Genomic DNA, 19015 nt, shown 5'->3' with positions numbered 1-19015 from the left:
TGGGTTTTCTCGACATTCATTCGTCCATGGACTATTCGTATTGCATTGCATATGATCTCATTTGCATTTCCCCTCGGCTTTGCACAGCTGCAAACGGGATGGCATCTTATATAGAGCCTTTTGATGTACACTTCATTTTCCAGGCTGTTTAATTGTACAGCAAATACAACTACAGACATTCTATACCCAACAACTCCAAGTAAACGTCATATCTCTCCTAGCTCAGACTGAATCATTGAAGCCGACATCGGGATGCATTTTTATCTATACATAATGGGTTCTACAACCTCAATGTAACCGCTCATACCCAACCATCTGAACCTCAACATCCCCCTCCTTCTTCCACTCCCCTGAAACCTCTTCCCCAACCCACTCCGAAACCTCCTCTGGACTAGCACTCCGCCACCCATTCTGGGCCGTCATCCCATCCAACGGGAAAAACGTATCACATTCAAACGACGCCTCACCCTCAGCACCCTTCCGCAGCACATTCGTCATAACAACCCTAACCGGCCTCCTCTGCAGCGCCTCCGAGCCCTCCTTCGCATCCATCCGCAACGCAGCGCCGTAGATCTCAGCCCCACCAATAAGCCAAATCTTCCCAAGCTTCCCTTCCTTCCCATACACAGAATCAAGCTCACCAATCGCCGCATCCAGACTCGGCGTAACAATGGCATCCGTAATCGGCTCCGGCACCACATCCGCGGGCGCATCAAGACTCTTCTCCACATCCGTCTCAGCCTTCGCCTTAGCAGTCGCAGCCATCTTCGCCTTCCGCGCCTGGAGTTCCTGCAGAACGCCCTCCTTCACAGCGCCCGTCTGGTCGCGCGTAATCACAACGCTTATCCGCTTCGCTAGCGGGCGTAGATGCTTCGGGACGGAGTCGTACGTCTTGCGGCCCATTATGATCGCGTTCGTGGTGCCTGGTGTTGGGGGGCGGGATGTCACGCGCGCGAAGAAGCTCATGTCGGCTTTGATGCGAGGCCAGGGGAGGGTTCCCTTGAGGCCGATTCCCAGGCGCGTTGTTGGTGTGTCATTTGGGTCTTGCAGTTTGAGGGGTGTGGAGGACGCGACGCGGATTGGGGTCGTTGCGACGATTAGGGTGAGGGGGAGGGAGTGCGGGAGGGAATGGTTGGCCGGGGGCGGCATTTCTGTTGATTTCGCGTTTTTTTTTCAATGGGAGTTTAAATTGGGCTATTGAAAGAGGAGAAGAGTAGAGGGGTGGTGGGTTGTGGAAGCTGGGACGTGTAGACGTGTTTTATCGCGTGTGATTTGTGATAGTTTATCGCCGGCCCGGAAGGCCTTTCTATACGATGTCTAATCTACTTACTTCATTGCAGCACTGCAACGATAGAGATCTTTTTTCTCTGCATAAAAGTGATCCAAACAATTGAGAGAGCTATCAATGTTAGATTAGTTCTCAAACACAAACTATTCAAGAGGTCTAGACTAAATCTAGGATGCGGCTCTAACCGTGGGTCTCGTACAGGCTAGTCATAATAATAGGCACCGCCCTCACCATCTCTGTGGGATTCCCAGGACCCTTTCTCCAATTATCGTTCTTTTCTTGGTGAAAAGCTCCTCTATCAGCCAAGATGGTCAAAAATCGGGCTCAATGTGCCCTATCGATGAGCTGTGGTTGGGGCGGACCTGGTATAGAAAATGATTTCATGGCCCGGGGTCATACAGTGACGCAGCAAAAGTATTAACACCCCCCTGGACCCACGCCTACACCGCCCTCTCACCGCCTACCTAGGAACACGCTAGTAGTAGCTCAATAATCTCGCGTTTTTGCGCGTTATTCTGTTTATACCTCCTGAATCTCCTTATTTTGCTATCTATTATGGCACCGCGGTCTGAATTGACACCTGCGCTACGTGAGCGTATATGTGAGCTGTCCCAAGCTGCGGGATGGGGCTATAAACGTATTCAAAAGCGCTATCCTTGGGTCTCTCTTTCTAGTATACGCTATACTATTAAAAAGGACCGCGAACGACTCGATGGTGTCTCTAAACCACGCTCTGGACGCCCACGGAAGCTTGATGAAGCTGATCGTGAGCGTTTGTTAAACGCTATTGAGGAAAATCCTAAGATTACCCGCGTTGATTTGCTTGCAAATGTGTCGAATAAGGTTAGCTATATTCCTTTAGTTTTAAATGCTTACTGACCTAAATTTTTGGTTAAATATGACTCGATCCGACGCCTTTTAAACGCCGAGAATATGCGAAAGTGGCGCTGTAGCTGGCGGCCCTATTTGACCGAACAAAATGCGCTAAAACGGCTTCAATGGGCGCATCGCTATCGACACTTTATTGCTGAAGATTGGGCTCGTGTCTATTGGTCTGACGAATGTACAATTGAGCGCGGTATTAGTGTTCGTCGTGAATGGACTTTTATTCGCCCTCGAGATCAGCCTAAGGAGAGACAATGTCAAGGTCTTCCTATAAAAGGAAACCAAGTTAAGCAGATGTTTTGGGGGGCTTTTTCTGGCAGCACACGACGCACTGGCCTTATCCCTCTATTGGGAAACCCTGAAGCACCTCGCGGAGGCGTTGATCGCTTTATTATTCGAGATTTATATCTCCGAATGCTGCCTACATTAATGAATCATGAGGGTGGTATCTTTCAGCATGATAATGCGCCTACACATACTGCACACGTTGTCCGCGATACTCTACGCGAGCTAGGAATTGAGGTAATGGAATGGCCGCCTCATTCGCCTGATTTAAACCCTATTGAGAACCTATGGGCGCTCTTGAAGGCTAAAATCTATGAGTTACGGCCGGATCTTATTGATATGCGTAATAATAGCGCGTCCTACGCTATTCTAGTGGAGACAGCACAGATAGCATGGGAAGAACTAGAAATACAGCACCTAACGCATCTATCTGAGACGATGCCGCACCGGGTGGAAGCTATTATTGAGAGCCAGGGCTGGTATACGCCCTACTAGATAGAAATTCATGGAGTTTTAGGCCGGCAGAATATTAGGTAATAAGGGGGGGGTGGGTCTAGGGGGTGTTAATACTTTTGCTGTGTCACTGTATAGATGTCTCAACGTCATTGGGCTTGATGGCTTCTGATTATACCATGAACAGAGAAACTTAGACTCTGTTTCACATTACTCTTACTCCCCTGAACAATTAATACAAGATTCCCAACGCCAGACTCAAGAATATATCGAGCTTCTCTCCCGTAAACGCCGCTGAGGTACCAAGACCCATGCAAATGCTGATAGACCGACTCAACACTCTATTTCTCAGGGGACACCTTCAACAGCCCTCCCTCTTCAATGGCATTCTGTACTGCAAGCACGTCCTTCTCCAGCTTCTCGCGGCGCTGGATATCACGGTCATCTTCACCGAGGGTGTCGAGTTTGCCGAAGAGCCAGGTCTCTTTCATTGTCCGGGTCAAGGCGAGAATGTCCTCCGCGGCACGAATCTGCAAGCCATAATGTCAGATGACCGCGTTTCAATCAAGAAAAGATCACTCGGTGGGCGATATCTCTTGGTGGCTGGGAGTTTGGTGGAATTGCAGTAAAGCTTACCAGTGCAGTCGACTCCACGTCCAGTTGATACGTCTCCACAGCAGTCGCAGTGTAACTGGGGTTCTCGACCTGCGGTTTAACAGATCAGTAAATGCTCAGAGCAAAGGGCACGGTCCGGGTCAAAGGCTTACCGTTGCGGTGGCCATGATATTCTCGAACCGCTGTAGCAATTGCGAAATATCGGTGTTGATGCGATCTGATGAATGGCCTCGTGTTAGCAGAACGATTCGAGGACAAGGGTCTTAGGATCAATCTCCCGAGATTATCATCTGGTGTGACATACTATGCAGCGCCTTCGCAGTTGGTTGGGACTCCATCTCGAGGGGTTTGAAGTCTGAAAGCTTGGGGTCTGCCATATCGCATCGATAAGCTGCGGGTGGGCGGTGAATGCGTGTGGGGGCGGTGAATGCGTGTGGGGACGGCGATCCGGGAAAGCACTCATTGACTTCGAGATCTAAAAAGGTTCTGGAACGAATAAAGGGAACATTATCCAATCTCAGATTATTTGAATCGAATTCTCGCATGTAAATTGGCTATTTATGATTACAACAATGTGTCTTTAGGGAACGCCAGGCGGTAACAACTATTAGACGCATCGTGCTGTCTTGCTAAGGTCTCTTTAGCAGTGCCCTCTGATTGACATGGAAGCGCCTTCTGCGCCATGGGTATCTTGAGCCGATTGATTGAGCCGATGGCTCACGCTACCGTGTAGCTTCGATTTGACATAGTGGGTGTTTCAGATTGACACGTTTAGCGAACGTATTTCGACTAAGATCGAGTTAGCAAGAACATTTCAAAATGGCATCAGACCATTGTACATACCATGAATCTCTTGTGGAAATCAGAGCGCAGCAAGTCCTGGGAAAATATTAGCTTCATTGTCGATAATGCCCAAGACTCAAAGTGGACTCACGTTGACAAACTCTTTGCCATCCTTCTTCTCGGTGCCCCGAGCCTGGTTCTTGAAAACGACATCGTCGTCCCATCGTCGCTTCATGCTGAAATCTTGCGAGTTAAGCAAAGGGTTGCCCCGGGCGATATCGACTACGCGTTGTTCTTCCTCCTCCGCGGCCCGCTCTTGTTCCTGCAACGGTTTAGCATTTGTGCTGGACTTCTGCCCCATTGACAGTGCATACCTCTTTCTCTCTCTGTGCCTGTCGCTCCTTCTTGATCTTCTCCAGCTCGCGCATTAACTCGGCTGACTCGTCCTCATCGTCACTTTCCTCGTCGCTGCTCTCTTCTTCTGACCCGTCAGAGTCCGCATCTATATCGCGTGTCTCTTCTAGAATCCGCCTTCGTTTCGCTTCGGGATCTTCTGCCTCGCCGCCTTCATCGCCATCCGCGGGCGCAGATTCAAGTTGTCGCTTCGGGGCATTCGGCTCGGCGGCAGCTTGTCCATCGACGGGGACACCGTTCTTCTTCGCGAAGTGGGCAGCCTCGGCCTGGAGGAGCTCTGCGCGCAGGTCGCGGACGTCGTTATCGGCATCACCACCCTGTCCAGGTTGTCTGGGTGACTGTTAGCACTCGCCGAACAATCCTCCCAAATGAAGGGCTCTCGTACCGGACTTTCAGATGTGTGTATGCTGAGAGAAGTCGCTGGTGGTAAGCCGGACCACGGAGGGCTTCTTTCCCTTGTGCCTGCTCGAATTAGTCTTGCGCTCATGAGGCGTCGAGAACGTAGTCAGAAGTGGCCATACCGGATCGAAGGTGGGACGATGAGCTATAATGCATAGATTAGTGCCTGGAAAGGAGGTCCGTGAAGACTTTTACAAGCATACCTGTAGTCATTTTGAGAGGTGAAGTGAAAGTTGAAGAGTCCGCTGGCGATGATCGAAGAGGCTTCTGATGCACGCCCCCGTCTCCTCTCACCGCCAACCCATCCCGCGCTTTCTATTGGCGCACAGCAGCAACAATGCGGCCAGTAACGGCAAAATGGCCGCGGCCGCCCAAAAAAAGCACGTTTGATCCCCGCGGAGCTCTTGCACTTGGCTCTCCTTCACTGGCCCTGTTTGGAAAAATGTCAAAGGAAGCACAGCTCTCAGTTGCAGAGCGCGACTTCATTCTTGAGGCGCTCCGTGAGAATGTGCGTCTCGATGGCCGCGGGCCTGACCAGTTCCGTCCTCTGAACCTGTCGTTCGGTGATGAATACGGACATGTGAAGCTTCAGGTGGGCAAGACTAGGTGTGTTCCTATATCAATGGCCATGATATAAGTTGCCTTTACTAAAGTTTTGTGCCAGCATTGTTGTCCGCATCTCCGCTGAGGTCACAAAACCCCGCGACGACCGTCCCTTTGACGGCCTATTTAACATCAATCTCGAATTGTCCGCAATGGGCTCACCAGCTTGGGAGAATGGACGGTACGTTCCAATTGATTTCTTTCTGTCGAGGGACCTCTCAGCTAATTAATTGGCGGTTCTGTACAGCTCTAACGATCTGGAAGCCTACGTTACCCACGTTCTCGACAGCGTCATCCGCCGCTCGAATGCCCTTGATACCGAGTCCCTTTGCATCCTTAAAGGTGTCAGCTGCTGGAGTATCCGCGCCGATGTACATATTCTCGACTACGACGGCAACCTGACCGATGCGGCCTGCATTGCGATCATGACCGGACTTCGACACTTCCGCCGGCCGGATGCTGTGGTGAGAGACGGGCAGGTCATCGTCTATGGTGTGGAAGATCGGGTTCCCGTCGCGCTGAACATCACCCACAATCCACTTTCCGTCACATTCAATGCCTTCAACGAGGGCAACAATATCATCGTCGATGCGACTCGCAAGGAAGAACAGGCATCTGAAGGAGAACTCGTGATTGGTATCAACAATGGAGGTGATGTTTGCTTCCTCTCCAAATTCTCGGGTGCGCCACTAGATGCGATGGAGGTGGTGACCAAGTCCGATGTTGCCCTGGAGAAGGTCAAGGAAATCAATGCCAAGGTTGACAAGATAATGCAAGTTGACCTTGCTCGGCGGGCAAAGTTGGGAATGGCAGATGAATCACGGGCAGAGAATGACAGGTGATCCAAATTCATGCCCATATTGTATGACTAAAACCTTTACGATCCTGGGATGGGAGTTCCGCATTGCTTTTATCAGAAATTCCATAGCATTGTGATTAATTTGCGTTTTCTTTCATCTGCGTAGTATATACCTAGATGCCGTAAAGTGCGCTTTATTCGAACCGTCCAGCATTTGAAGGTTGTAGTGAAATTGTGTATTATCTCGAGGGAAATGAAATGACAGATCCTATGGACCTTCTGTTGGAAATTGGAGCCCTCATCCCAAGGCGCCAACATCGGTCGGCATCTCTCTACACCCCGACGGCTGCTGATTGGTCAGCTAAGCCCATAAGGTTATTGAAATTAGGCGCCCGTATATGTAGGTTCCTTATCTATATCACCTTCTTTGTTTCTTCCTAGGGGAAGTTCTCTCATAGACACTAGGTAGCGGTGTAGGAGAATATTTTTGTATATATTTCCCTTGGAAAATAGTTCTTAGGAAAAAGGTATAAATATCCCCCTAAGAACGAGTAGAAAATATTTATCGGAATTTACTATTAATTACCTATCTATCTTCTTTTCGTCTAATTATTTACCCCTTAATTTCTTAATAGATTATAAACCCGGTTATCTAAACTATAGACACCGGATACTCGCCTAGTTTACCTCACTCCTAAGAGACTAGACTGCGCCAAAACCCGCAGGCGGGTTACGATCTTCAACCCGAACCCGAACCCGCGCGGGTCATAGGTTATAGATTATAACCCGAACCCAACCCAGCGGGTTATAAATCTAGATTTAAAAACCCGCAAATAACCCATCTTAACCCGAATTTACATAAAACCCTAGGTCTTGGCACGTATAAAATACTTAGATATTATACACTGGTAATCTTTAATAGACTTTATATTACCTTTCCACTAGTTATATACTTGACTAGCTGGATGTAGCACTTGCCTTTCTGATTGCTTGTTGCCTGTTCCAAGACCACGCTAGGTACCGAAGGCGGAGATAGTAAAGAACCATCAGGACATCTGTACAACGCGACGCGGTGTCGCGGTAAAAACGGCAATCCTCTATATCATAGTATCGACGACAGACGAGGTAATCGAATAGAAAAGGACATAAGCCAAGACAGAGCATGTACCTAGACAGTACAGAATTAGTGCTCCATAATGCAAAGTTAGAGTTGTAAGGGGCTCGTACATGGCATTGTACTTGTACTCAAAGAACCCAACCCTTGTCAAAAAGCGCTCCAGCCATGAGCACTCCAGCCATGAGCGTCCCAGCCATGAGCGTCCCAGCCATGAGCGCTCCAGCCAAGGGAGAGGGTCATCCTTCGCGGCCTTTGTTTGGGCCAATACTGGAGAGCGATCGGGGGGCTGTTTTGAGTCCATTGTGAACCCTAGAAGGCTCTGTAGACTGGGCAGGGCTTGGGATAGGGATTGCTGAAATTGAAGGTGTTTTTGAGTCTAAGGAAAAGAACATCGGGACGGAGTTGAACGGGAGCCTAGGGTGATGTGGGTCTGTTTGGTTTATGTAGCTCCTGTCTACACGATCATCTCTGGCTTGGCCCTTTTGCGGGCAATGAAACGGACCCGCGTACGTGGATGGGCGGTGACAAGTCTGCCTGACTGATACTATAATACCCACCGATTAAAGGTCGAGCCCTCACCGCTCGCGCTGATGAGGGCCCAACAAAGCACAATTCACATTCAGCGTAATAAAATTTTTGCCACCCTCCCTGTTAGGTCAGTCCCCCGGGGTCGTCCTGGTACGATATTCTCGGAAGTGGTAGTATATAAGATAAAAGAGATGAATATATGCCTAAGGGTCCCTATGCGGCAGGGCTGTCCTTAGGACAAATACTCGTAGAGAGAAATACTACCCTCCCGTAGAGGTAGGCTACTACTGCGGCGTAGTAGCTTACCCCAAGAAGGTGGATAAAAATAAAGATAGAGGATAAAGGCCTCTCTGGTCTGCCCTTATAGAGAGAAAGGGTAGTGAGAGGAAAATTCAGATGAAAGCTCTTGTTTTATTCAGTCTGGGTTTTGAGCCATATTTATAGACAAAAATATTCAGTTCACATAAACAGAGTGTGCTGATTGCCCGAGGATAGAGATGTCATAAAGTAAGGATATAGACGTCATAAAGTGAGGGGTAGGCCTAATAACTAGGCTGACGTAGATAGAAAGCATAGTAAATACTGAAGTAAAAGAAAAGTAAGAGATAACTAGGAGATCAGATAAAGGCGGTGAGAGATGACAGAACGGGAACTTCAACAGGAACTTCCATGTTGAATTGGAAGCTCTTAATATAATGCTTCATATATCAGATGAAACTACGTGTGCTGATGATGATGATGATGATGATGATGATCATATATATGAGCCATCGCCAGAGGTTCCATCTGATGCTAGTATTTTTGCTGCTTTTGATGACTTTACATTATGGGTTCAGAGCAAAGAAAAGGGCACATCAGAGCATATTCGTCGGGTTGATGCATTAATAAAGGATTTCAAAAGATTACAGGTGGATGAGGGGAAACAGACGACATTAGATAGCTTCCTAAAAAAGGTAATAAGGGCTTAGGGCTATCTAAATTTGCATTATGTCATCATTCATATTTTACATAATTCACTCATAACATACGTTTTCTCTGCAACGGAGGGCTTGATGTCAATACTGGAAGTTGACTGTATTAATTACCTGTCTATCTTCTTTTCGTCTGATCAGTTACCCCTTGATTTCTCAACACCTTTTTCATCGTATGCAGGAGCCCAGTACACCGGGCAGAAATATATACGTAGTTCGATTACCAATGATGCCAGACTGTTAATGAAATTAGAGACCGTCTGTGAAAACCGCGACTACGTACTCCTTGGTCACAGTCGCAAAATATGAACGATAACCTTATTTCGGGAGATATATCGCCCGAGCTTGGAACGGTGGCCAGGAATGGAATGTACGGTGCCACCACTATATTTCCGACCACGGCGCCAAGAATGCGCCTATTCTTAGCCCACGACGTTTCAGGTCGATCACAGCCAAAAGAAATGGAGCCAACTCTCCTGGAACACATCGAAAACCAATCTGATTGCTCAACTTTAAAAGTGGTTAATCTGTTTAATTTATTGATTGTTCCTAATTTAAAGGAGGTGGTTTACCGCCCGAATCCGAAAAAAGCGGGACGATCGTCAACACAGGCGAACTTGCTGCCTTCACCCGCTAAGCGACCTCACTCTCTCTTGCCTTTGCACTTTTTCTATCTACGCTCTCACATTTCATTTTCTCCGGTTTCTGATAACCCGCCCTTGCTTGACGACTTCCCCTGTAGATTCAGCCGCGCTCTCCCTTTCGACTCCGTCCTTGTTCCAATCAATGCCTCAGGGGCATCATCGCTTCGCTCAGTGAGGGTGTCAGCTTCCTCCGCGGTAGCATGGCCAGCGGTAGGCCTCCCGGGTCGCATCAGCCTGCTGGCCACGATGATGACCTGCTACTGGACTCCGGTTCGATGTATAACTCCGGTCAGCCCCCGCCAGTGAATGATGAACACTTATTGCAACGGTTCAACATCGATGACTCCGATGAGCCCCACGCGCAGCCGCGCCCTTCCGTATCCTACGATCAGTTTGTCGGCAGCAAGGCGCAGCATGCTGGGACTCATCAATATGCAGCACCTGGCCCGGCGCATGCGGGACACCTCCGCCCTTACCCAAACGATCCCTACTCCGACGGTTCCATGAATCGTTCCTACTCGCAGACCTCCGGGCTCGACAACTACAACCGCTACTCCTTTGACGAACTGGAGGATTCACACTCCGGATATTACGATCTCGATGCAGATGACGACCGTATAGCGAACGCGCACCATGTCCAGAAGGCGAACGAGCGGAATAGTATCCTGGGATTGGGTGGCGGGTTGATGGGAAAGGCCAAATACATGTTTGGCATGGGGCCGCATGACTACTCTGAAATGGATCTTCCATTGACAGAGGCCGGTGCAAGGAGAGCTACAGTGGATAGCACTGACGCGCCGTTAGCTCCCAAGCAACGCAAGAAGTCCGGCGGCTCTGGTCTCAAGTCTTTCTTTAGGCGCAAGCCCGACCCCTCGACCCTGGGCCCTCGTATGATCCAGATCAACAACTCGCCCGCCAACGCGGCGCACAAGTTCGTCAGCAACTACGTGTCGACCGCCAAGTACAACATCATCACCTTCATCCCCAAATTCCTCTTCGAACAATTCTCCAAATACGCCAACCTGTTCTTCCTGTTCACCGCCGTTCTTCAACAAATCCCCAATGTGTCCCCGACAAATAGGTACACGACAATCGTACCGCTCGCCATTGTGCTGACTGTATCGGCCATCAAGGAGTTGGTGGAGGATTACAAGCGACGAATGTCAGACAGGGGATTGAACTACTCAAAAACGCAAGTGCTCAAGGGCTCCTCATTCCACGAAACGAAGTGGGTGGATGTTTCAGTAGGCGACGTGGTTCGAGTCGAATCGGAGGAGCCTTTTCCCGCGGATTTGGTTCTCCTGGCATCGTCCGAACCCGAGGGTCTCTGCTATATTGAAACCGCGAACCTGGATGGCGAGACAAACTTGAAGATCAAACAGGCCATCCCCGAAACCGCGCATCTTGTTAGTCCCAGTGACCTGAGCCGTTTGAGCGGGCGTGTCCGATCGGAACAACCCAACAGCAGTCTGTATACCTATGAGGCTACGGTTACTATGAATGCTGGAGGCGGCGAGAAGGAATTGTCTCTCCAGCCCGATCAGCTCCTGTTGCGTGGTGCGACTTTGCGGAACACACCTTGGATTCATGGTATTGTCGTCTTTACAGGCCACGAGACTAAGTTGATGCGAAATGCAACGGCCACGCCTATCAAGCGGACTGCTGTGGAGCGGCAGGTCAACGTTCAAATTTTGATGCTCGTGGGTATTCTTATTGCTCTGAGCATCATCAGTTCTGTCGGCGATCTTATTATTCGTCAGACAGCATCCAACACGTTGGCCTACCTCGACTACGGACATGTCAACCCTGTCAAGCAGTTCTTCATGGATATATTCACCTACTGGGTGCTCTATTCCAACTTGGTTCCGATCTCTCTCTTCGTCACTATTGAAATCGTCAAGTATTTCCAAGCATTCCTCATCAACTCCGACCTGGACATCTATTACGACAAAACCGACACTCCCGCGACCTGCCGTACATCCTCCTTGGTGGAAGAGCTTGGCCAGATTGAGTACATCTTCTCCGACAAGACAGGTACACTCACGTGTAACATGATGGAGTTCAAGCAGTGCAGCATTGCCGGTGTCCAGTATGGTGATGATGTTTCCGAAGATCGGCGCGCTACCGGGGACGATGATGGTGAGTTTGGTGTTTACGACTTCAAGACACTACGACAGAACCTGCAATCGCATCCGTCACAGAACGCTATTCAGCAGTTCCTTACGCTTCTGGCTACCTGTCACACGGTTATTCCTGAACGCAATGCCAAAGATCCGACTCAAATCAAATACCAGGCTGCCTCACCCGACGAGGGCGCCTTGGTAGATGGCGCCGCTTCCCTGGGATATCGTTTCACCAACCGCAAACCACGCTCGGTGATATTCGAGGCTGGCGGAGAAGAATTCGAATATGAGTTGCTCGCTGTTTGTGAGTTCAACTCGACACGGAAGCGAATGTCGACAATCTTCAGGTGCCCAGATGGCAAGATCCGGGTCTACTGCAAGGGCGCTGACACGGTTATCCTCGAGCGATTGCACCCTGACAACCCGACCGTGGAAACCACGCTCCAACATCTTGAAGAGTATGCCTCGGAGGGTCTGCGAACGCTGTGTCTCGCAATGCGCGAGGTCCCGGAAGAAGAGTTCCAGCAGTGGTGGCATGTCTTTGACAAGGCTGCCACCACCGTTAGCGGTAATCGCGCTGATGAGCTTGACAAAGCTGCTGAGCTGATTGAGAAGGATTTCTATCTTCTCGGTGCTACCGCTATTGAGGATCGACTGCAGGATGGCGTCCCAGATACCATTCACACGCTTCAAACAGCTGGAATCAAGGTCTGGGTCCTGACTGGTGATCGGCAGGAAACGGCCATCAACATCGGCATGTCTTGCAAGCTCATCTCTGAGGACATGACCCTTCTTATCATTAACGAGGAGTCATCCGAGGCTACGCGCGCCAATTTGCAAAAGAAGATGGATGCAGTCAAGAGCCAAGCTGGATCCGGTGACATCGAGGCCCTGGCTTTGATCATCGATGGAAAATCCTTGACCTATGCCTTGGAAAAGGACATGGAAAAGCTGTTTTTGGATCTAGCTGTTCAGTGCAAGGCGGTTGTCTGCTGCCGTGTGTCTCCTCTCCAGAAGGCACTGGTTGTCAAGCTTGTCAAGAGGCACTTGAAGTCTTTGCTTCTGGCTATCGGTGACGGTGCGAACGACGTGTCCATGATCCAAGCTGCCCATGTCGGTGTGGGTATCAGTGGCATGGAAGGTCTCCAGGCTGCTCGATCTGCCGACGTGGCGATCGGTCAATTCCGTTTCCTTCGGAAACTGCTTTTGGTCCACGGAGCTTGGAGTTACTCTCGCATCAGTCGAGTCATTCTGTACTCGTTCTATAAGAACATTACATTGTATATGACCCAATTCTGGGTAAGTTCTGCAGATTGGTCGTTTCAACGCTTTTTCTGTTGTCTAACCTTTTCTTTAGTATTCCTTCCAGAACGCCTTCTCCGGAGAAGTCATCTACGAATCCTGGACCCTCTCCTTCTACAACGTCCTCTTCACCGTCTTGCCTCCATTCGCCATGGGAATCTTCGACCAGTACATCTCCGCTCGGTTGCTTGATCGCTACCCTCAACTCTACCAGCTAGGCCAGAAGGGTGTTTTCTTCAAGAAACACAGCTTTTGGGCTTGGGTGTTGAACGGATTTTTCCATTCCCTGATTCTCTATCTCGTCTCCGAGCTCATTTTCTTCTGGGATCTCCCCATGGCCGACGGCAAGACTGCCGGTCACTGGGTCTGGGGCGAGGCCTTGTACACTGCCGTCCTCGCTACCGTCCTCGGAAAGGCGGCTCTGATTACCAACCTTTGGACAAAATACACCTTTATCGCCATCCCCGGTTCCATGATCATCTGGCTGATCTTCCTTCCGGCCTACGGTTTCGCTGCTCCCGCCATTGGATTCTCCCATGAATACTACGGTACCATCCCAGTGCTCTTCAAAACACCCATCTTCTACCTGATGGCCGTCGTCCTACCCTGTATCTGCTTAATGCGTGATTATGCTTGGAAGTACGCCAAGCGCATGTACTACCCTCAGCATTACCACCACGTCCAGGAGATCCAGAAATTCAACGTGCAGGACTACCGTCCTCGAATGGAACAGTTCCAGAAAGCTATCCGGAAGGTTCGGCAGGTCCAGCGCATGCGCAAGCAGCGCGGCTACGCCTTCTCTCAAGCCGACGATGGCGGCCAAATGCGTGTCTTGAACGCCTACGATACCACCCAGGGTCGTGGCCGGTACGGTGAGATGGCCAGTTCCAGAACTCAGGCATTATGATTGAATTGACTCTTCTGCATTCGCCTTGCATGGGTACCAAAAATGTTGGTAGCGTTGTAACTTTGTACCTTTTATCCTTCTCCTCCGATCTTATAGCCGTGCTATTCTTCGGGGGTCTTGTGACATACTCTTCGTCGATCTGATGTGTTTTCAGCTTGATTATTTTCAATTGGACATGAAATCATATATTCTCTACTTCTCTGTTCTCTGTAGCCAACTAGAAGCTTTATGGATCTGATTTCATCGGCGATCAATTCGCCTCGGCCAAGGACTCCGAGGCTTCGGGCGCTAGGATCTACCGCCGACCTGGTCGACGTCGGTACTTTTCAACGGTTAAATGCAAGATACTTTCTTCAAGATTTAAGAACATCCGATGGCAGTAAACCACTGCCTCGCCCTCATAAAACATTCACAATGATATAATGCACACGCGCCATGAAAAAGACCCCTCCAACGTAACCAACCCCACGGACTGGACCAACGACCAAACCAACCCGCGCAACTGGACTCTCCTCCGCAAAACCACATCAACTCTAATAATCTGCGCAATCGGCTTCACAACAACCCTCGCCGCCTCAATTTACTCCCCAGGACACACTCAAGTCCAACATGAATTTAAAACCTCAACCACCGTATCCCTCCTTCCCCTCTCAGCATACTCCTTAGGACTCGCCTTCGGCCCTATGATCTCATCCCCATGTTCCGAGACATTTGGCCGCAAATTCGTCTACCTGCTCACTCTCCCCTTATTCGACATCTTCATGATGGGATCCGGCCTCTCGCGCAGCATCGCATCTCTAATTATCTGCCGCTTTTTCGCCGGGCTTTTCGCTGCCCCGGGTGTTTCTGTTGCTGCGGCTACGATCTCGGACTTCACGGAGCCGAGCCAGCGGGTTGTTCCCCTTGCGATGTACTATTCCATCCCGTTTGTTGGGAGTGCGATTGGGCCCTTTATTGGTGGATTCGTTGTTGAGGAGAAGGGGTGGAGGTGGACGGCTTGGGTTGTACTGATGATGGCGGCGGTGTTTCATCCGTGTGCTTTGTTTTTGAAGGAGTCGTATAAGACAATAATACTTCAGCGGAGAGCGAGGAAAGCGGGTGTGAAAACGGAGACGAGTTCTGCGGCGCACAAGTTACGGATGTTGGTTACTTCGACGGTTGTCAGGCCTTTGCACATGCTCTTGACGGAGCCTTTGGTTGGTTTCCTGTGTCTATACACGGGCTTCCAGTTTGCTCTGCTCTACACGTTCGTCGTGGCGAGTCCGTGGGTGTTCAAGACGGTCTATGGCTTCTCGCTCGGTGCGCAGGGTCTGTCGTTCCTCGGCCTTGTGGTGGGTTGCATGGTGGCTCCCGTGATTTTGATTACGGTGGATCGGGTTCTACTTCGATATAAACCAGATCAGCGAGATGGAATCTACAATCCGGAGAGAAAGCTATACACGGCGTTATACGGAAGCTTGACTCTTCCAATCGCACTCTTCTGGTTCGGCTGGACTGCCAGGCCTTCGATTCACTGGATCAGTCCTATTATCGCGCAAGGAACGGCCCTTCTTGGGAGTATACTCATCTATGTGCCATGTAACTTCTACATGCTTGATGTGTATGGCTCGAGATATGGGGCCTCGGCGAGTGGTGCGTCCTCGTTGTCGAGGTACACGATGTCGGCAGCGTTTCCACTTTTCGTTACTCAAATGTACGAGGGGTTGGGCGTGGGTTGGGCAACGAGTACTCTGGGATTGGCAGCATTGATTATGGCGCCTATTCCTTGGCTGTTTTATTGGTTTGGTCCGAGGTTGCGCGCGAGGAGTGCGTATGAACATGGCACTTGACTTGATATGGTATGACACAGCCGGAATGCGATGATGATCTTTAAAGTATGTGAAAAAGTATGTATGATATTGAGAATGTACATCAATATATCCAAAAAGCCCGTATTCTCCATAGGTCAGAGAATTGCAATGTCTCAACCCAAAACGCCTCATGATGTTTGGGAAAACATAACCCAAGCCGTAAAGCTCTATATATATACAGTATATGAAAAAAAGAACAAACAATGCACTATGTAGCATGGAAATAAACAAGAAATTCTCTCAGATCATCTGCCAACGTTCTTCGGAGCTGGACTATACCCATACCGATTCCAGTTTTCCTTCACCCACCAATTAGACACATACACAGCATCGAAGAGCCAGTGAAGAAGTTCATTATCATACTCCTTCCTGATCGTGTGTGCCAAATCAGCCAGGTTGAACCGCATAATGGGCTTATCTTCGTTCGGATCTTTGGTGAGATCGGTGAAGCGCCACTCGACATCGTTGATGAGCGGGATTACGAGTCGAAACCGCGGCCGTGCTGCAGAGCGCACGCTGAGCCAGGTTCCGCCGGTGTTCATGACGGTGAATTGCCAGTCTTGTTTGCTGTCGCGCTCTTGAATTAATGGCCAGATTAAGGATTGGCCTTCGTAGAGGGAGCGGATATCACTGGCAACGCTGATGCTGTCTTTTGGTAGGGATCTGGATTCGATGAGGAGGTCGATGATGCTGGGTACGATCTGGATGCTGGAGACTGGGGCTTTGACTTCGATGGGCGGGAGTTTCGGGTGCGCGAAGACGATGGGCACTTCGAAGTTGCCGACGTGTGGGTTGTCGTAGGGTGTGATGCCGCCGTCGTTGGGGAGAGAGAGGCCGTGATCACCGGCCATGACGAGGAGGGTTTCATCAGCTACACCTTTCTCCTCCAAGATATCCAGGATTGTCTGGAGCCAGCCGTCCACGAATCCGATTGTGTTCAGGTATCGGTTCAGGTCCTCGTTGTGTCCCTTGTTCGAGCCCATGATCTGCTCATATGTATTGTTTGGCAGTCCCCATGGGTGGTGCGTGGTTCCAGTCAGATGGGTCAAGAAGAGACGCTCGTGGTTGCTCTCCGCGTCGTCGATGGCATCCCGGATGTACTCCTTGAGCTCAGTGTCTGCGTAGCCATAGTAGTTGACTTCTTCGGTCTTCAACGGGAAGTGCTTGGCGTCCGGGTCCTCAATGGTCTCCTTGGTTTGCTTGTCAAAGTAGCCCAACTTCGGCATCAGTTTGTCCTGATTGTCATAGGTCTCGGTCACGAACTGCATCCAGATGGAATGCCACGGCCATAGGGTGAAGTTGTCGGTCTGGTTGGTGATCTCGGCCTGCCGGGTCAGCATGTCGAAAACCTGGGACGAGCATGGCTGATAAATGTGGTGCTCGAACTCGCGGTTCAAATCGGCAACCAGCGGCGAAACGCCGCACAGGGTGCCCTCGAGACTCTTGAGCGTGTAGGTGGAAGTCGTGTAGGCGTTTCTCGCACTAAGTCCACCGTACGCCTTGCGACTGCGCTGAATACCATTGTCCTGACCAAACCCAGTAGAGAAACCGGTCAAATATTCGGCGGTGGGCGTGAGGTCTCCGATGCGGTCCAGTACGTCCTCGGGGATCTGATTATCCTTGTAAGACCTAGCAATGCGATTGCGCATGAATGAATCGTTCCTCAGAGGAAAGATATCAGCCCGCGCGCTCTCGAGCTTCAACAAAACCACATGTTTAATTTTGAGGTTGTTGTCCGCCACCGCTTTTTGTACCGGCTCCAATAGCGGCTCCTGCAAATTAGAGATATGGATCGGGTTCTTGGCATTATCATAATGGAGATCGTGATTATCGGGTTTCCAGTCAGTGAATCCGGGACCTGGATCCTTGGGCATCCATGACCATTTGGGCGGCGGCTGGAGAGTTTCCGCCCCGTCGAGGTAACTGTACCCGAGCGGAACGCCGGTGAGATCGATAGGCGAATCCCGGTGACCACCCTGAAAGACGGTGGTCAAAGGCAGAGTTCCGGAAAGGAACAGTAGTACTGAGTCCGGAGGGCGGAGCAGTCGCAACAAGAGGAAGAGGGAGAAGGCGCCCACAATGAGTGCTCGCGGTAGGGGTCGATCGGTTATCGGCCTACTGTCACCTTGGGGAATGGTGGTCGTCATATGCATAGTCAGACTCGTCATCGGGTGAATCATTAAGGTAGTCGTCCTCGAGGGCGATTCGTTCATAGACTTCCGGATCGGGAAGGTCTTTGTACTGGTTCCGGATCGGGAAGATGTGTAGTCGCTGGCGCAGAGGGCTCAGACAAGAACTCACACGAGCGAAAAGCCAACGAAGGGGCCACGCCAAAACGTGCAAGAGACCGCCGGCAACCCGGTGGACGAAGCGACCGGTTAAAATGGCAGCGGCGACAATAATTGCTTCGCCGACAAGGAACCCGGTCAGTCCCGTGAGTAGAGTTCGAATGGCGGCGGCGTCGTTGGTGAAGGACTTGGCCTGTTTCCAGTGAATTTCGGCACCGGTGAAAATATAGACGGAGAAATTGGCCGCAGCCATTCCCGAGACGATTAAACTACCTGGTCGTGAGTAGATGTCGAAAATATTGAGCCACGAGGGCACTTACCTAAACGGGATAAGAACGAGCGCCCCCAATGCAGCAAGGGGCCGTGTGCGCCCTCGCTGGGCAATGATCCGCAACAACAGGAGCACCACGACATCTTGAAAGAAGGTGACGCTCCAGACGATCAACTGGCTGGCCGGGAGAGAGTATAGGTGGGCGTAGAGATGTAATAACTTGGCGGAAATGACGGACCAGAAAGCGAGCGCGTAGAAGTAGCAGCGAGCGAAGTTGGAGAAGGCATCCAGGGTCTGACCGGTAGACGTCTGCGAGCCCCTGGCCTAACGAGAAAAGGAGTGTCCTGGCACCCTTCATGGCGATCTAGAAAACTTCACCATGATTCCAAAAGATCGGAAGACCGCGTCGCAAGTGGCGTGTTAAGAGAAAAAAAGTGTGCGACAAGTGTCTCCAATTGCCAAGAGCCAAGAGCCGAGTGTGATTGACTCG

The 19015-nt window shown here is 50.4% G+C and overlaps 7 protein-coding genes across 7 annotated transcripts; 3 read left to right on the top strand and 4 right to left on the bottom strand.

The window, feature by feature from the left end:
• Nucleotides 1-288: 288 nt before the first annotated feature.
• N7498_004094 (dihydrofolate reductase) lies at nt 289-1149 on the bottom strand (the record flags this gene model as incomplete). The annotated part of the gene is made up of 1 exon (XM_058451156.1): nt 289-1149. One exon carries the CDS (start codon nt 1147-1149, stop codon nt 289-291), a length of 861 nt encoding a protein of 286 aa, XP_058310618.1.
• Nucleotides 1150-3252: 2103 nt separating this feature from the next.
• Nucleotides 3253-3864, bottom strand: N7498_004093 (RNA polymerase II mediator complex head subunit MED22; the record flags this gene model as incomplete). The annotated part of the gene is made up of 4 exons (XM_058451155.1): nt 3253-3441; nt 3548-3616; nt 3679-3743; nt 3831-3864. 4 exons carry the CDS (start codon nt 3862-3864, stop codon nt 3253-3255), a joined length of 357 nt encoding a protein of 118 aa, XP_058310617.1.
• Nucleotides 3865-4123: 259 nt separating this feature from the next.
• On the bottom strand, nt 4124-5355 carry N7498_004092 (spliceosome-associated CWC15 family protein). Its single transcript, XM_058451154.1, has 7 exons — nt 5326-5355; nt 5245-5267; nt 5109-5185; nt 4684-5053; nt 4461-4631; nt 4370-4405; nt 4124-4315 (listed from the first exon to the last, which is right to left on the bottom strand). Exons 1-7 carry the CDS (start codon nt 5333-5335, stop codon nt 4298-4300), a joined length of 705 nt encoding a protein of 234 aa, XP_058310616.1. The 5' UTR covers nt 5336-5355; the 3' UTR covers nt 4124-4297.
• Nucleotides 5356-5459: 104 nt separating this feature from the next.
• N7498_004091 (exosome non-catalytic core subunit RRP45) lies at nt 5460-6617 on the top strand (the record flags this gene model as incomplete). The annotated part of the gene is made up of 3 exons (XM_058451153.1): nt 5460-5728; nt 5787-5906; nt 5973-6617. The coding sequence occupies 3 exons, from the start codon at nt 5460-5462 to the stop codon at nt 6565-6567; spliced, it is 984 nt and encodes a 327-aa protein (XP_058310615.1). The 3' UTR covers nt 6568-6617.
• A 3367-nt stretch (nt 6618-9984) lies between these two features.
• Nucleotides 9985-14116, top strand: N7498_004090 (aminophospholipid-translocating P4-type ATPase DRS2; the record flags this gene model as incomplete). Its single annotated transcript, XM_058451152.1, has 2 exons — nt 9985-13206; nt 13265-14116. The coding sequence occupies 2 exons, from the start codon at nt 9985-9987 to the stop codon at nt 14114-14116; spliced, it is 4074 nt and encodes a 1357-aa protein (XP_058310614.1).
• Nucleotides 14117-14538: 422 nt separating this feature from the next.
• Nucleotides 14539-15945, top strand: N7498_004089 (MFS transporter; the record flags this gene model as incomplete). Its single annotated transcript, XM_058451151.1, has 1 exon — nt 14539-15945. One exon carries the CDS (start codon nt 14539-14541, stop codon nt 15943-15945), a length of 1407 nt encoding a protein of 468 aa, XP_058310613.1.
• Nucleotides 15946-16211: 266 nt separating this feature from the next.
• On the bottom strand, nt 16212-18883 carry N7498_004088 (sulfatase domain protein; the record flags this gene model as incomplete). Its single annotated transcript, XM_058451150.1, is given in 4 exon segments — nt 16212-18081; nt 18092-18523; nt 18575-18844; nt 18855-18883. 4 exon segments carry the CDS (start codon nt 18881-18883, stop codon nt 16212-16214), a joined length of 2601 nt encoding a protein of 866 aa, XP_058310612.1.
• Between the last annotated feature and the right edge of the window lie 132 nt (nt 18884-19015).

The sequence above is a fragment of the Penicillium cinerascens genome, assembly GCF_028974065.1.
Source record: "Penicillium cinerascens strain IBT 15544 chromosome Unknown contig_24_segment0_segment0, whole genome shotgun sequence".
In the NCBI taxonomy this organism is placed as follows: domain Eukaryota; kingdom Fungi; phylum Ascomycota; class Eurotiomycetes; order Eurotiales; family Aspergillaceae; genus Penicillium; species Penicillium cinerascens.
Note: the sequence above shows the minus strand (reverse complement) of the source record. Positions and strands in the feature narration are given on the sequence as shown.

What these genes read in the sequence shown, in the direction of transcription:
- N7498_004092 (XM_058451154.1), bottom strand. An exon ending in ATCGTCCCACCTTCGATCCG is followed by an intron (nt 5,186 to 5,244) that starts GTATGGCCACTT and finishes TAATTCGAGCAG; the next exon opens with GCACAAGGGAAAGAAGCCCT. An exon ending in ATGGCAAAGAGTTTGTCAAC is followed by an intron (nt 4,406 to 4,460) that starts GTGAGTCCACTT and finishes ATATTTTCCCAG; the next exon opens with GACTTGCTGCGCTCTGATTT.